Consider the following 17,998-nt stretch of genomic DNA (forward strand, 5'->3'; position numbering starts at 1 on the left):
AAAGACAGTCTATCTGATAGATAAATATCAGCAAAAACTATGATAGTATATCTTAATGCATCTTCAATTAATGCAGACATCTACCACTAATCATAGTTAAAAGTATCTTTAGTTATACTAAGTTACTAACAGACAGTAAAGTCTGAAGACAGCTGGAAGGAAGCACTTATGCTGCATCACAAATTATTTGATTGAATATGTTCAGTAACTGTGGCATAAAATGTGAAAGAGTCTACACCAAGACATTTGGCATAGCAGCAAAATGGTTTTAAAAAACAAAAGGGACACAAAGAAAATAAGATACTGTAGCCAAATATAATTTACCTTTTCCAGGATAGTTGAGTTTTTGAAACAGTAAAAGAAGATGCCCATATGAGGGACATGGTTACAATGAAAACGTCTTAAGATGAAAGCAGAAGTTTGCTCAAAATTGAACTGACTAAATTGCTACAGAAGTAGACCATAAATACATAATATAACATTTTGCTCCTAAAAATTATGACCGTTTCTGGAAGTTTTCTACGCACCAGCAACATAGCAATCTAAAAAGTTCAAGTACAAGTATGTGGCAGAGAGGTCAAGGAAAAGGAGAAACCTATTGCGCCAAATGCATTGACTTCATAGCAAAGCCAGGTGTACACTCTGCTAAGATGCAGCACAATCTTTGTGATTGAAGAATGGGTGATGATTTTGAACTTCATTCAATACATCAACTAATTAGTAAATGTTATTGCCTGTCTTCTTGGTAAGGCTGATTTGTCTCTGATGTAGTAAGAAACCTTGACAAGACAAATATATTAGTATGGCCAGACTTCCAATTGAGCTAAAAAAGTGTTTCTTTCACATTCTAAACCAGCAGGTATAACTTCTCACAAGTAATGACATCCAGAGAATGGTCCGTAAGCAAGTCAGCAAAACAACATTCGCGGAAGAAATGCAACCACTATCTCTATTTCTTCTCTATGAACGATTTGGCCTTCTCCATCCAGCGAACAAATTCAAGTTTATCTTTGTTCTTTATGTATTGATGTAAGAATGCACAAAGTTCATCGCTTATTCCCCTTGTCTCTAGGAAATCATAAAGAGAATTCTGCAGTTCATCATCCAATTCCCTGCAAATCATGGTAATACAAGAGTTGAGGAAATTTTGGAATGTTCAATTTACACATTTCCCCATCTTTAAGTTCTTAACAACCACATAAGCAAACTCCGAAGAAATTCGGAATGTTCAGTTTCACACATTTCCCCATCTTGAAGTTCTTAACAACCACATAAGCAAACTCCGAAGAAATTCGGAATGTTCAGTTTCACACATTTCCAATCCTGAAGTTCTTAACAACCTTATAAGCAAACTCAGCAGAGAAACACTAATAAGAAAGCTAAGCAAGCAAGATGGAGATAGGGGAATTCAGATCAGAGATACATACTTAAATGGAGGGCCTACATAAGACTGATCCACTGTGCCATTCTGTCCACGCATGTAAACTTTACGAATCTCAACGCTGTTTGGCCATGCAGAACAAACAAACTCGAGCACTTCATTGCCTTCTCCTTTGAGAACATTGACAATCATAGTCATGTGAAGATGCACATCATCTGCTGCAGATACATCACTACCTTTTTGAACAGGAATAGATGCATCAAACATAGTAACTTCAACTTTAATTTCTTCATTCTCTCCAAATTTCTTGTTTAATTTAATCCATTGCTCTCCAGGCCTTTCATCAATGATAAATGAATCAAATTTTGTGATAGGCTGCAATTCAGTAATTGCAAAAATAGCATTAGAGACATTGCTGATTCACACTATTCAATGTATAAAAACATAAGCAGCAGCTAGCCAAATAATAAATAACATAGTTCAAGAGTTCCCTTATGCAACATCAATAACTTGGAGTAGGTATACCATGAGTTGCGTCCAACATCAGAGCATTTAGATGAAGCAGATACAAGATAATTACTTGTTTAAGTCAGTCCACATTTAAAATTTCTATTTTAGCATTTTCAAAGTTATTTACCTCAAAGCATTTTCTGTAACATATGTCGAATTGTAGATTCTATTACAAAAGGGGTAGCTGCATGACAAAATTCAGACCTGATCTTTTAATGCACGGACTGTGTAATACACATTTAGTTGGGCAATTGTGTTAATGATACACATGAATGTCTCATGTTTACAGTGACCCCATATATTTATATGTCCCAAATGCTTCAGATAATACAATGACGTTACTTTTTTTGATAAATTCATATGATGACATTAGTTTGCTATCAAACATATCCAATGCAAAGCTAAAGTTCAAGATTCTTTATTTACGAGTCAGAGTTAATGAACATTCTCACTTTGGTTCAGAGAATCAGTCGAGCATGTCAATGGTATGGAACAAACAACTGCTTTTAATCGAGAAAAGAGGAAATTGGGTTGACATATAGTTGGTGATGAAGTTCATTAATACAGTTCACTCTTCTGTTGAAGTCACCCACCTCCTCCTAGTTTTCTCACAACAAGCTGCACAACGAAAAGCACAGCCCTACCCTAAGAAAGAACGAAAATCTATCAGACCTTCCCAAATACCAGTCATACCTTCAGAAAATAGTAAAGATCATCAAACTTCAGCCTAATCCCTACATCTTATTGATCACTCCCAGAGGCAAAAAGAAGAAGACGAGGTTTAACAAGGTTAATCTTTTTTCATGGCTAAGAAGCTATGATATGGAACACCTAATTCTAATCAGCAAATACTAATTAATTAATAAGATTCAATTGCCTACTCAAACATTGGCAAATTACATGAAGTAACTAAAAGGAACTAATACGCTAAGGCCACCATCGTGAATTAGCTATTTTAAATTTGAATTGGCTACTCAAACATTGGCAAATGAAACTATCTGAAATAAACGAAAGGAACTAATGGTATTTTCTCGAAATAATTCGAATCCCTCTTTAGTCCAAGCAATTACCTCATACTCCAAAACATGGAAGAAACAATAATTTAACAAGGAATTAGAAATTGCGTACCTGAGAGGGAGGAGAATGTTCAAGCTCGTAGCGAATCTCGTAACGGAGGAGTCTGAGAATGTTCTCTTCAAATGCTTCTCTGCGCATCTCCGATATGTAATTTCTAGTAAAATTGAAGATGACTGGCTGGGGTTGCTGCCGAAGCAACACACTTTTGGCTATTCCTCTTAAAGGTCTTACTAATCGACGAGCCATTGCCATGGATGAATACCAAATTCTCAGAGGAAAGCGAAGGGCTTAAGGAGGGTTTAACATTCTTTGATCTTCTATTATTTTTCCATTTTATCGCAGTTGCTCTATTGGGCTGTACCTGGAAATGTTTCATGGCCCAATGGGTCATGTTCCTTTTATATACCTAAGTAAAGCGGATTCGAAGTTATTCCAGTAGAACGATAAATATTTCTTCATTTTTACTTAGAGATCTCGTGTTAGGGCGCTTTACCCCAAGTGTTAATGGAAACCAAAAAACAAACGAATACATGCTTTTGAGGTCGCCATAAGGTCAGATATTTATTACTGAGATGCATGCAAAAAATTGTTTAAAAGGATAGCAACGGGTACTGATTTTATGAGGAATTATCTAAGATATATATAAACAATGTCTCAGTGTTAACAGGGTGGTGCTCGTATTTGGCTCCAAGTTATCAGTTGCATTATGATTTGACTAACCATTTACCAACAACAGAATGCTATTGTCAAATGTATGCTCCAAAACTAGCTTTTCCGCTTAGAAAACCTGCAACATGGCAGCAAGCAATCCTTACAAATGCTACATCTCCCAATTATCTTCTAATACACATTGATTTGAAAAATAATTAATAATGAAGCAGTGACTTTTCCCTATTTTGCAAAACTATGCACTTTGGACTCTTCAGAAGGCTTGACTGCGCAAAATGATATATGCTACTGATGTCATTTGTTCACATCAGGGGAGGAACCATCAGTTTTTATCTGCTTTTGATCAGGCAAGGCTGATTTTGCTCGAATTTCCCCTTCATTAGAGGGATTTGTCTTTTCCTGAGTGTTATGAGTCCCTGGCTTGGTTGTTGCAGGTTCTTTGACAGCATTGTGGGTTGGCCTGTCTGCAACATCACCTGATTGTTTCTTGGACTCGACTACAATTTCTTTTAAGGTCTCCTCCAACTTATCTAGTCTTGCTTTCACCTCAGAAAGTTGTGGATCAGTCCCTTGTTGTTTTTCCTCCTCAGCCATCAATTCCAGCTCTTTTACTTTTGCCTCTTCGTCAGCTTTCTTTTTCACTTCAGCTTCCTGATTGGAATTTTTTGAACAAGATAATCAATGAAGACTAGTACTAGCAAAAGCAACTAACTCTAAACAATGACAAGCTCTGATATGTAAAGTCAAGACACATTGGGATGTTGTAGGTGAATTCTCTGTACTTGCCTTGATCACTAAAGAAGACATGTACTAAGGGCAAAATATAACCAATGAATAATAAACAATATAATTAGTAGTCCAAGACATAGCACAAGAGAACAGATTCAAGTAAACAAAAGAAAGCATAAGAAGTACCCACGCAAAATAGTCATATTTTGTAAAGAGAAGCAAGACAATAAAATTTGCAAGAGACTATGGCTTTTGGTTTATTTATATCTTTTGTAGACATTTTATTGAACTACTATACATATTCAAACTATAAAATCCAAAAGAAATCCAGCTGATGTTTTACCCCCACACTAAATACAAGTCTTATGAAACAATTCCATTCCACCTCTCAAAAGTAATTTTAATTTCCACTAACCTAACTGCGATATCACTCAGACAGTTAGCTGAACTGAGTAACTTTTTTAGATATTTACTTACACCTTTCCTCTTTTGCAAAAGTTAAAACCGATTTAGCTTACAAAAGAACAATATTCACTTTCTTTTTTGAGTTTTTGCATTCTCAAGTCCTAGGTATCAATGAGAATTTATGCTTTTCACTTGCTTACTACAACTCCCATCAACAGCCTTGTGTTTTTATTAACGCGACTCAATCATACAATTGCCAGAAAGTTGCGAGATTACTGCTAATAAGCACTTCTACTCCACACTTCTGTTCGAATCAAAAGACTCCACTAGATAAATGCCAAAATGATTTCAAACATTTCCAATATGACTGTAAACTGGCATATTCTCATTCGTCTTAACATTCTTACCCATTTACATAGAAGTAATTTCTCCTTGCACCAAAAGTATACATGACAGATAAGTGATCTATTTGTACTCCTATCCTATGTCATGCTTGATGTGGCAGGGCAAGCTTCCGGGTACATCAACTTTTTCACTTAGTATTTGCCACCTCCCACCAGCATAAGTACGAGGTAACTCTGTCTCACTAAGGTTAGGCAGGTGGGAACTGGGAAGACATAACACCTTAGGCTGCAAATACTACAGAAAATTCTTCTATTCCTCTATTTCAAATGGTCTACTCTTCCTGATATCATAAACCACTCTGTGAGGCAAAAATGGTTCAATATCATTGAATGAAATTGGCTCAACGGTGTTGCTTTTAGAGCTGTTTTGCGTTCCTTCTGACTCTCTGCAATGCCCACTGGCAAATGCTTCAGCTACAGCTCTTAGTAGCACCGCACAACATCAGCTACCTAGCAACAGAAATCTCATGACTGGTAATAATTCTGCAGTGCAACAAAATAGTCTTTATTTCCACACTCTTTGCGCATGCAATTAACTCAACAGAATCTCTCTCTCCTCCTTAAATATAAGATATTAAGATTATATTTCAATGCTGCACACTGCACACTATGTGAAGAAAGCAACCTTTTTGGCACCATCATATTCCATATTGTCTTCCAAAACTTCACTCTACCCACTTAAGATTATCCAATGTGGTATGATTCTTACGCGAACACCCTTGGGCCTGACCCCCTGCATACCATCCTATCTTCTCTCTTTTTGTATATTTTTAATGTAAGTTGGTAGAACGTCTAGATTTCCTTTCACTAACAATACTGGAAGCTTTCCTATGTTCCCCTCCACAATATTCCACTTATCTTCTGATACTTTTGGTTTTGGTTAGGCTTTAGGACAAAGTGTTTTGGTATTATAATTTTGGGGGGAAAACATTACTAGATCCCTAAAACAACTCTTGAATCTTTCTTTTAGTAGAATACCGTGTTAAAACCCAATTAAACATCTTATTTACAATACCAAACATATATTCAAATTAGAAGATTCTTGAATAATAAAACAATTTTTGGTCAGAAAAGAAGAGACGGATCATGAGTGCAAATCTGAATAGCATAGAAGTGCTTAGAGGTCACTATACAGTTTACACACTATGGCCAAGATAGAGGCCATTCTTTTGTAAATCTCTAGATGCATCAATCCATAGGTATGGAGACGAGGTAAACCTAAATTTTGTCTCGGAAGAATCATGCAGACTTAGCAAACAATAACCACAATAGAAGAAAAAGATTCATCTAGGAGATACCAACTAGATGAGATTAAGCTTAGTTTTGCTACTACACTCACATTAGTCCAATATTTCCTAGGGATCTTTTTAATCTCATCAGGGATTTATATGTCAGTAGAAAAAGTAGAGAAGATCTAACAGTAAAGAACCTAATATATTGAATATTGGAATGAGGGATCTAAATGGATGAAATGTATAGTGAGGATTCATATAGTCAATCCAACGGGCTTGGGATTTGAGGCGTAGTTGTTGTTCTCGTTGGTGTTGTTTTCCAACTGGAATCTTGATCTCCTGTTTATTTTTGGAAATAAAGAAATCGTGTATGTTCTTCGATAGGAACACTATGTCTCGTTTGAGAACCTACTAAGAAAGAGATACTGGAGATTTAAACCAAGAATGTACTGATGTAGTTCAATCAGAAGGGAAGAATGTTGATGAGATCAACCCATAACTTCTCTGAAAGAATTTACATAGAAAAAGAAATTTCAGGGATAAATGGTCTTGAGGATGAAAAACTTCTTGTATCCCATGATGAACATCAAATATAGGGCTGAGTGCATATTAAATGCAAAAGCATTAAAATATTTTTTTTGTACATGTTGAAAAGTAACATGATGCGTTTCATCTAAAATTCACTCCTTCATGCCAAATACTCAGAGGCAGAACACTGCAGCCTCTTTTTGCAGGAAAGCACAAGTATCCCATGAATATGATTTATCTAAAGAAAGAATATTCAAGTACACCGTGAATATGTAAGCCGTGGTACATAAATTATAATTTGATCATACGAAGATATTCTGTGAAAGAAAAATGGCATCAATAAATGAAAATCTACAACTGGTTAATAGCCACAAATATTTGAAGATGACCCCAAAAAAAGATTCAAAGAAAGAGAAGTTTCCATTACCGCCTCCATTCTTCTAATTTCATAGCGAGCATACTGAGCCACCAAATAAACAGCTGTCAAGAAAGATTGTTTCAGACAGAAGTTCCAGAGGGAAAGTACATCAAAGATGAAATAACATGTAATAACAAATATAGTAGAGGTACCCAGTGAAGGCAAGCAAGCAAAGAAGAACTGTACCAGATGAAAATCAAGCCTGCTCATGGAAGAAGAGTAGAAAAGATGTCAATCAACTGAAAAAAGGGAAAAACGAACTTGACATTCAAATCTACAATATTACAATATTCATGATGATGCAACTTAAAGTTTGAAGAGAGGAGGCGTGTCTAATTTGAGGGCATCAAAAAATAATTGAAATGTGTACGAGAACATAAGAGAAATCGAACTTGACATTCAAATCTTTTTGGTCACATTATACCTCAAAACATATGTCATCATCTGCAACCCAGCAATAATGAAAATAAATCTAAATCAATTATTTTAACATAGAACTTAGTGAAATACGATGTGTTACAACCTGTCAAGGGAATGGATCCCTCAGTCTTGGTTCTCTAGGGCAATGGGCACAAGCATGTTGAAGTTTGGTCAAAAATTCACAGTAGACAAATAGGTTCAAACTGAAAGGAAGTATCATATAAGCATTCTTTAGCAAATTTATCAAAAACATGCAACAAGGAAAGACACTGCCACATTAGTTAAGCTTTTTAAAGAAATGTATGTGTAGCTGCCCTAGTTCTATGTGAAGACTAAATAGAGATAAAATGGATTATATGCCCCTCCAGCAAAGACTACCGCAGCATACTCAGCGATAAGTGGCAGTAATATGATGAAAATTCTTTCCTACATGGAAGACAAGTCAAAACTTCGAGGGATATGAAAGTATATTTTTCTTTTTACTGATTCAAGGTTACTTTTTTTTGTCTCTTTTCTTTCTTGATTGAATTCTTTAGTCGCGTCCTTCTAACAATGACATTGTCTCTGTTAATCTTCTTGTTAAATTGCAGAATGTGCAGGGAAGTTGTCTTCATCAAACCAAACAAATTCTTGTTAAATTCACCAGTTTCATGATTTCTCCATCCTCAACCAAACAAATTCTTGTCAAGAGACCGAAAAATCGAGTCTTTCTCGACAAATCTAGCTTTCATCTGTCAAAGCAGCCTCGTGCCAACGTCTCTGTAAAAGTTAGCCTTCAGAGACATCGGCACGTGGCATGTCCAGTTACAACACCATCACAGCAGTCAATTGTCAAGTGATCCACCTTATGTAAACGTGCCTCAATGTAACAATGCAACTTTTTACTTAATTCAGTATCAGGACCAAAAGTGAACTTGAAGCAAGTCAATTGACAAAACAGGTATATAACGTGCAAACTGTTTGATAAAATGCCTATAAGAAAACCTTTCTAAAAGACACTACAAAAACATCGAAAAGGGTAAAATACCCGAATTTCTTCTTCTTTGGCGGGTCCGTAAATAGCATCTTGGCAGCAGTCATAAAGTCAAGGTTCTCCAATTGCTTATAGGCATCCTGGCGACTTAGAGCAACAGAGTTATCAACTTCCTTAGTACTATTACGATTGACCTTGCCGTTGTTGTTGGAGATTGTGATTGACTTGTTGTTACCGGAAATTGTTCTTCTCTGGAGGAGCGTCGATCGCCTAGAAAGACGGACCAAAATTCTTCGACCGCTAAACATCACACTCAACCTTTGCCAACATTTCACCGACGACCAAAAGAGTAGCCAATAGCAGCCGGCGTAACTGAGGCAGTGAGTAAAGTTCTTTCGTAACTTGAACCGGAAATTAAACCGGACAGCTTCCTGTTATTCGGTTTGCTGAGATCCGATTTCCGGTTCCGCTGGATGACGTCATTCAAAATTCCTAAAAACTTTTCCTTTTTTTTATTTTTACAAAAACAAAAAGGTGGAAAAGAGCTACTTGTATTTCTTCGGGGGCCAAAATAGTATCAACCGAAATTGTGGTGAAGTGATAAACAGTTATTCATCATTTATCATAGGTCTTGTGTGATAGTAAAATCAAAAACAAAAAAGGTAAAAAAAAAAAAAAGGGGTCAATTTGCACTAATCTAATTACACTAATAAATATATCGAATGTCGATTTTATCTAGATAGACTCAACATATGACGATGACCTACATAAAATTGTAAAATTTACTCTTTCATCAATCCAACATATATACAGTGGGCATATATTTTTTAGGAATTCAATTCATATACAAACATAACTTCTAAATATTATGATACGAAAAAATATTATCTTTTTTAAAAAAATATTTAATTAAAAATAAACATTAAAAACCTACGCAAAAAAAATGATAAAAATGCAAATGAATAATAGAGAGAGAGAGAGATTGCGTTAACCAATAGGTAATAGTTAATTGCACGTATAATCATTACTCCTCTTAATAAAGTAAAATTTTCGTATTGCTTGGTTACCCCATTTTGAGACATCATATCATTATATATCGTCAAATAGTTTAATCCACTAATCTTAAGATAAACATAATAATTTTTTTAATCTATCTGTTCATTAAAGAATGATTTCATTTTTTTCAAACTATTCACTTGACTTCTTCGAAAAAATAGATAAAAATAGATTAAAAGTAGTAACAGTTGACTTAAATTAGAATAAAAAGGTAAATGAACTTTTAAGAAAAATTTTACTTTGCTTTCCGCTGTACCTCTTCATTTTTAGATTTTTCTTGTTGAAGATCAATTTCAATTTTTTTTTAAAAAAGAAGTGATTCTAATTCATTTAAAGAATCAAATTGTTTGAGAATTTATTTGAGAAATTATTTTAAATTTATCGTCAAATATAAATGAATCATTTTAGTCATTTTCTAGATTAAATAGTATTGTAATTTACATTGCATATTTTCCATATTAGTAATCTCGCTTTTTATTGATAGTTATATCATTATTATAACATTATTATTCCGATGATAATATAGTTTGAATTTTTTTTAAAATGATCTCTCGTTCAAAAGTTTAATATAGATAGACACTTGAAAGACTACTTTTTCCAAATTCTTTTACAAAATAATAAATACAAAAGGCACTAAGTTTTACATTTTGCTAATATTAGGATAAACAAGGTTTCTTTAAACCACAATAATTGAAGATAAAGTATCCATAATAATTCATAACAGTAATGAAAGTCATTATCAATCATGTGGTGCGGCAAATGATATTATTTTTTCCTTAAATTTTGATTTCGAGTAGGATAAAAAAATAGTCAATTTGATGGCTCATTAATAAGGAAAGAACAAAATAAGAACATATAATATATATGTCAGAAAGAATTTTTATTGATTGTGTACGAGTAAAATATAAATTTAAAGGCAAAACAAGAAAAAATCTAGGGTAGATAAGATCTGTCCCGTGATGAGGAGAAATTTCGATGTTGAAAGATATTGTCACGACGACTTAATTTATCCAGTAAACTACTTGAAGCTCCCTATGGTTTAGTAAAAGGGATGGAATACTTTTCTTCATTTGACGTTCATTCATTATGAACTAAAAAATGGTGGGTTGATTAGTGAGGTTTTAAAAATAGTATAGAATTCATGATCGGTCATTTCATTTTTGCTTTCAGCAAGTACGCAACACAAATCTATGCTTTCTATAAGTGTCTCAACACCTGCAGCCATTACTTTGGCTCCTGCTATCAATAATGAACTCCACAGAATTTTATCAAGTCCAACGCGAAAGATATATTTGATGAGACTTCATTAGATTATTTTACAAGAAGGAACTAAATAGATTAGAAAAGTACAGATAATAAAAAATCATAAATAAACAAAGGAATTTTGTGTTACGTCAGCAATCTATGTTGAGGCGGAATGGATAAAAGAATTTCCTATGTTATACTCTCCAATTTTCGACAATGAAATTATTTGATAATTCAGATATTGTTATTCAAGATCTTGATTTGATTCAAGATCATTCAGAGGTAATACATTCATCGAATTTAAGGATGAGTGATTTAAGACATTGATTTGCTAAATCGACATACAGCCAAAATAAAAAAACATAGTGCCAATAAAAGGAACCAGGGCCATATTCTTCTATAATTTGAGTTTTACTCAAATCTCCAATGATTTTAAGAACATATTCAAAGAAATTCCGACCCCGCTCCCTACGTCAAAACTGACCATAACACATTGCCCATTCACTCCACGCGCAGGAAGGCAATAAATTTCAATTCATAAAACCGCAACGCAGAGGAGTGGAACGGTACGACACTTTCTTGCTGGATCTCGCTGGTGCCACCTAAACTGTAGATAGGCGGCGGATGTGTAATGTTCAGAGCTGTCGTTCGTGCACTTGTCTCCAATGAAAGAATGAGTGATTTGTTTATACATGGATCATGGCCTTACCAGTCTATCTCTGATTTTAGCTAATGAAAAATATTAACTCTTTTGAAAATCAACAACGTGTAAACCATGCCGAATCATGAACTATTAATATTCTTGATAAAAAAAATACTTTCTCTCTGAATTTGCTCTATTCATTATAAATTAGGTCAATCAAATTTAAATACGAATATCAATCACCAAATTAAAGTAAAATAAAATAAAATTGAAAGCACTATCCCAATATATAATATTATTATAATGAACACACTCCAGCACTTCCCACTGGATATCATAATGAGTGTACGTTACTTTCTCCCAGAAAAATCGATCTTTTCAAATTTTAAATAACAAACAAATAAAACTGGATCACCCTACAGCTCATATTCCTAAGTTCCCTACCTTTTGTTCTTAAGCTTTTGCCCCAAATTCCCTCTGTTTTATACATTTTATGTAGTATAAAAACAACCCACTCTCCGCCAAAATTAAACGGCGCTGCACTAAAACGCCGCCGCTATCAACCCCAAAGGAAAAAAAACACCATAATTCAACCTGAATTTTGTTATTAAAGATTCATTTTTTTTTCAATGTGGGTGTTTAATGTTTTTCTTTAACAAAGGGTGTTGCTAGAAGGAGGAGGTTTTGTTCAAAGATGCTGTGCAGAAAGAATTCAGTTAGTTGTGGGCGTGGATCGGTGCCGGTGTATCTAAACGTGTACGATCTTACTTCCATTAATGGTTATGCTTATTGGCTTGGTCTTGGGGTTTACCATTCTGGTGTTCAAGGTGAGTAATCAATTGAATTGAATTTTCGTAGATCTAGTTGTTTTTTGGTTGATGAATTAAATTTTTGTTTTAGTTCATGGAGTAGAGTACGCATTTGGAGCTCATGAGTATTCGACGACGGGGATTTTCGAAGGGGAACCGAAACAGTGCGAGGGATTTACGTTTAGGAAGGCGATTTTGATTGGATGGACTGAGATGAGTCATGGAGAAGTGAAAAGAGTTATGGAAGAGTTTGCTGAAAAGTACAGGGGAAATGCTTATAATCTTATAACTAAGAATTGTAACCATTTCTGCAATGATGCTTGTGTTAAACTTTCTGGCAATCCTATCCCTAGTTGGGTCAATCGACTTGCACGAATCGGTAAGTCTCTTGAATCAATCAATCAATTATTCGAGTCGTCTATATGAATCATCATTGCTTTATCCTATTCATGTTCAAAGAATTCATAGTTAGCAGTTAGCTATGTCTCCGTTGGATATTTGATTTCGAGTGAGTTTTACGGAATTGGTTCTTGTTCTATTTTGCAGCTCAAATAGCTTGTTAATTTATTAGGTCTTTTCACACTGAAAAATAGCTTAATAGAAAATTGTTAGGATATGTTCTATCGTAACGGTAACAATCTCTCTCTTTTAAGGTAAGGGTAGAGTCTGTGTACTCACGTGTTCTTAGTATTTAGTATGTTCTGTCGTAACGGTAACAATAATTGTAACGGTAACAATCTTTGTCTTTTTTTAAGGTAAAGGTAGAGTCCGCGTACACGTGTTGTTAGAAAATTAGTACGACCATTATAGGACCGGATGTGCCCGGTAGCTATTCCCAATTGAAAAGATGGTTATGGTTAAGGTTAAAGCATGTGCCTTTAGGAAAAACTTATCCAAGAACTTCCATTGATATGCCTTTGAGTGATTAAAAATATTGTTCTGATTCTTTTCAAACTTGGCGACTATGAGAAGATGTGTTTAATTTCAGAACTAAATTACGTCTTAATTTATGTTGTAGGTTTGTTTTGCAATTGCATAATTCCAGTGAGCTTGAACTCGACCAAAATTGGGCACCATCGTATCGAAGACAAGGCAGGTGAAGGGGAGAAGAAGAAACTAAGAAGCCGCTCTAGTAGGCTGACTCCATCCTCGGATTCATCATCTCCATCTTCGTCCTCGTCGTGTTCTCCTCCCCTTGTCACAACCTCAAGCAACAGAAGCAGAGGCAAAAGCCCAGTGCCTTCATCTTCACCATTGATAGCCAATTCAATATAGATTTCTTCATGAAGAAGAAGAAAGCCGCGCTCTACATGCTTTGTTCTGTTTTACAATTGATTCTTTTGCACCTTACTTCATAAACACTAAAGCTGTTCAGGAAGCTCTGAAAAGATTGTGCGCATGAATGATTTCAATGAATTGGGTATAAACTTCTTTGGGTATTGCGTGTCATGATAGCTGCCAATTACAAAACCTAATGAATTTGTTTTCGCTTACAAGTCATCCGATCTTAGAGTATAAGTGCATCAAAATTCAACCAAGCAACACTTCCCATGGGCAGAGTCACCTTACGCAATGGGTGGTCCATTGCACACACTTAGACGAAAAATCAAATGGGGTGGTACATAGATAAGTATTACTAACTATTATGAGTGTATATTTAATTTTACACAGCATTAACGACACTAAGAAAAAATTTACATACGTTTTTCTAAATTTCTAACTCCGCCACTGAATTTATTTAGGTCCTACTTGGTTTGTAGGAGACCAGGAATCTGCTGTGTTTCCTTTTACGGAATAATTATATTATATACCTTTCGGCAGCATTTATCAGGGTTCCTTTTTCTTAAGTTTCTACCAAATCCATCTCGAATTTTCAGTCATAAAGTCCAATGTTTTAGACTGGAATTGGACCCACAATCTTACCGACCAACCTATAACAATTGTTACTTAAAAAAAGTCATAACACTATCTAATTAAACCTACCAACGAATATAGTTAGATTAGATTCTAAGTTCAATCCATATTCCACTTTTATACTGAAAGTAAGATACCAAATAACAGTAACTTGCATCTATATACTATTCATTTTGAACACAAATAGTTAGTTATCTCAAAGAATAGGCCCACTTATAATTCTTTACTTAGCATTTCAAGCTGAAGGGTGGGGGAGAGGGAAACAACAGCATTTTTTTGAACAATAGTATGCTTCGGAACAATAGTATGCACAGCTTCATGTGCGGCTTGAACGATACAATCTTTGTTTCTTTTAAGGTAGCGATAGAGTCTGAGTACACGTTTGTGAAGTAACACCGGATAATGGGTATATTGTTGTTAGAAAATTAGTACGACACTATGAAAAATTGGCTATGGTTAAAGCATGTGCCTTTAGGAAAAACTTACCTAAGAACTTCCATTGATATGGCTTTGAGTGATAAAAACATTGTACTGATTTTTTTCGAATTTGGCAACCATACTTGTATGAGAAGATGTGTTTAATTTCAGAACTAATCTCGTCTTAAGCTTACCAACAAACTCTCAATATATACCGACGGTTAAATCCTCTCGACACAAGGAAGATTCTGGTCTCAAAATGAAAATACAGAAACTAGGGAGTAATAAATATCTAACAGCCTATGAACCCAATAAACAAATACTTAACAGAGAGTTACAGCACACATCCACAAGGAACAAACAATTACAAATTGAGAACCTATGAATCCAATCAACAAATACTAAGCAGAAAACTTTAATACACATCAACAACAAGGGCTATTCCAAGCCAGATCCGGTTGCTTAACCGGAATAAAACAGTAGAAAATACCTCAAATATTTCATATATTTCATATTCAATATAGAGAAAAACAATAAACAATTAATATAATAGAAATAACTCTTTAAGAGAATCCACAATAATAACTTTCATATTTTAGAAAAGCTCATTGTAAAAAACTCACAAATTGTACCGAAATAATAAATTGAAAAGATTTCCATGTCAAAATGTAATGGATTTGGTGTCTTTTGGACTATGAATCAAATTTAGATCGATAAAATTTAATTTATAAAATTACTCGTGAAATATAATATTTTTATGAACAAATAATTTTTATTGTGAATCAGAGACTTTATCAATTACATTTTGACCTCAACAATGTTTTTGTTCAACGCGATTTTGCGCCATTAGATCATGCGAGTGTCTGGTATTCATTAGAGCTGTAGAGACTAGGCCAAAATTTCATAGGAGCAACCACACTCCACTTCTCATATAGATGAATTCATCATGTGCATACTGCTTTAAATTCACCATTCTTAATTATTGACTATGAATTCATTAAAATTGAATAACTCATTCCTCATTTTCAGAAGTAGTTCAAGCATTCTCAGTTACACTTTGTTTGGATCGTTGTTACCCATTGTTTCATAATATATTGTATTGTACTCTATTGAAGTGTATTGTATGGTAGATACAATGTTTGGCTAGACTGTATTGTTTGTTGCAGGAGCAGCTTAAGCATATTAGTGACCTAAAACAAAAATCAAACGGGGCCTTAAACTTGAATTGTTAATAACTTTTATATAATTGATTTCTTCTAGTTTTCAATTGATAATATAACTATTTTTATTTTAAATTATTTTTCATGAGATATAGTACTCCAAATATTTCAAATTTCTTCTAATAATTCCTTCATTTTCATGAAAAGTTTACTTTTTCTAGAAATAGTATGCAATATTTTGTTAAAAAAATAGTAAATTATAACCTATTATTATTAAAAATGAGGCCCCTTAAATTTGGGGTCCTAAGACACATGTTTTTTTTAACACTGTCGAGCCACCCCTGGTTTGTTGTTGTTTGGTAACATTTTAATTGTTTGGTTTGATTGTATCGTACTGTATTGTAATTTATAAATTTACTTAAATATCCTTAATTATTCTAGAGTAGGAGGTTTGACTAGCTTTAAATAATTAAGGTAAAGGGTAAAATAGTATTTTGAAATATTATGTAAAGATATAATTGAAAAAAAGGAATTAAGTAACAATGGAAAACACCAATTTGGTTGTTCCATAAAATACGAGTTTCCATTGTTACGTAATAACGAAATTTAACAATACAGTACAACACATTTTAAGTAACAATCAAAATAAACATTATAGGTATAGTAACTATACAATACAATACAATGGATAACAATGATCCAAAACATAGTGTTAGTGTGCAGTGTCAATATTGACTTGTTATTACCCGCGTGAACCTACTTTATGAAATCTCCAATCATATATGTTAGGGTTACATCTCTATTAACAATCATTGGCCTTCAACCCATCTTTTTGACCTTTGAAGAATTCATTTTTTCCCAATGAATTTAATCAATTATAGTAGATTGTATAATGAAATAAATTTTGAAATAAGATAAAAATATATTGGTAGGAAATTAATATGATATGTAATGATCTATGTATAATGTATTAAAATATATCATGTTAGTTTAACATTTAATTCTAAAGAGATTCTTAAAAAATGCATTTATGTTTTGAGACTGTTTTCAATTTTTTCACTAAATTGGTAAGATAATAAAATTATTATTCCTAAATTGTGGATGAAAAAGAGCACCAAAAACACATAGCGTAGCATGCTAAAAGAATTGTGTTCGTTAAAATAAATTACACATGTATAGGACTTTATCTTGATTGTGAAACATGCTCAGCTTCTTAGTTCTAAATTTCATGTGTGAGTGATAAATTAAAAATATTAATCCCTCCATTTTATTGACTTGACATGAACTTAAAGAAATTAAAGATTTTTTTTTGAAATCTTATGGTTTAAATTAAAAATATGTCAAATATATTAGATATCTTTTAATCTTGTGATCTTAAACGAATCATGTAGAATTGGAATTAAGAAAAGAAAATAAACATTACTTATTAACAAATTATAAAGAAAAATATGACAGATTAATTGAGTAGATTTCAAGATAATAACACATATGGTTCATGATTTTTATATGTATATAATTTAATGTAAGAGACAAATTATCTTTGAAAGTTAATAAATTTGTGTCATAAGAGTAAAAAAAAAGGATTAAATATTAGACTTGAAGGCTCTACAACTTAAAAAATGAATCTACCCATCATTAATACCAAAATAGGCCCTTTTCGGATAATACTATTTTCTATTATGATTTTTTTTTTATATTTAGAACTCAAAAACAAGATATATAAAAGAACAGAGCAACGCTACTCACACACTATATTTTCTGACGGTTATTTTAATATTTTATTAATTCTAAATTTTTCAAAATGCCATAAAAATAATTTTTAGTATTTGTTAAATAACGATTAATAATCGTTTATATTGAGCCGGTATCACAGGGCTTGAGAATAGCACCCATGGGTGTGTTGGCCATGAATTCAGATGTTAGCATTTCAAAAAAAAAATTGTTTTGACAAAAAACTTAGACATTGGTATGTCGAAGAAATTTAGACATAACTTTTATTGACAACCAA

The 17,998-nt window shown here is 33.5% G+C and overlaps 2 protein-coding genes across 2 annotated transcripts; one reads left to right on the top strand and one right to left on the bottom strand.

Moving 5' to 3' along the window:
• Positions 1-296: 296 nt before the first annotated feature.
• Positions 297-9,273, bottom strand: LOC107012496. Its single transcript, XM_015212362.2, has 7 exons — positions 8,801-9,273; positions 7,506-7,555; positions 7,363-7,415; positions 3,934-4,288; positions 3,020-3,255; positions 1,428-1,756; positions 297-1,112 (listed from the first exon to the last, which is right to left on the bottom strand). The coding sequence occupies exons 1-7, from the start codon at positions 9,052-9,054 to the stop codon at positions 950-952; spliced, it is 1,440 nt and encodes a 479-aa protein (XP_015067848.2). The 5' UTR covers positions 9,055-9,273; the 3' UTR covers positions 297-949.
• A 2,753-nt stretch (positions 9,274-12,026) lies between these two features.
• LOC107013691 (deSI-like protein At4g17486) lies at positions 12,027-13,992 on the top strand. Its single transcript, XM_015213563.2, has 3 exons — positions 12,027-12,517; positions 12,591-12,878; positions 13,518-13,992. The coding sequence occupies exons 1-3, from the start codon at positions 12,385-12,387 to the stop codon at positions 13,772-13,774; spliced, it is 678 nt and encodes a 225-aa protein (XP_015069049.1). The 5' UTR covers positions 12,027-12,384; the 3' UTR covers positions 13,775-13,992.
• Positions 13,993-17,998: the final 4,006 nt, after the last annotated feature.

This window comes from Solanum pennellii, chromosome 3 (genome assembly GCF_001406875.1).
Source record: "Solanum pennellii chromosome 3, SPENNV200".
Lineage (NCBI taxonomy): Eukaryota > Viridiplantae > Streptophyta > Magnoliopsida > Solanales > Solanaceae > Solanum > Solanum pennellii.

What these genes read in the sequence shown, in the direction of transcription:
- LOC107012496 (XM_015212362.2), bottom strand. Translation starts at nt 9,054, where the DNA reads ATGTTTAGCGGTCGAAGAATTTTGGTCCGTCTTTCTAGGCGATCGACG. An exon ending in TGCTTGCTTGCCTTCACTGG is followed by an intron (nt 7,416 to 7,505) that starts GTACCTCTACTA and finishes CTTTCTTGACAG; the next exon opens with CTGTTTATTTGGTGGCTCAG. An exon ending in TATGTAGGCCCTCCATTTAA is followed by an intron (nt 1,113 to 1,427) that starts GTATGTATCTCT and finishes CATGATTTGCAG; the next exon opens with GGAATTGGATGATGAACTGC.
- LOC107013691 (XM_015213563.2), top strand. Translation starts at nt 12,385, where the DNA reads ATGCTGTGCAGAAAGAATTCAGTTAGTTGTGGGCGTGGATCGGTGCCG. An exon ending in TTACCATTCTGGTGTTCAAG is followed by an intron (nt 12,518 to 12,590) that starts GTGAGTAATCAA and finishes TTTTTGTTTTAG; the next exon opens with TTCATGGAGTAGAGTACGCA. An exon ending in CAATCGACTTGCACGAATCG is followed by an intron (nt 12,879 to 13,517) that starts GTAAGTCTCTTG and finishes TTTATGTTGTAG; the next exon opens with GTTTGTTTTGCAATTGCATA.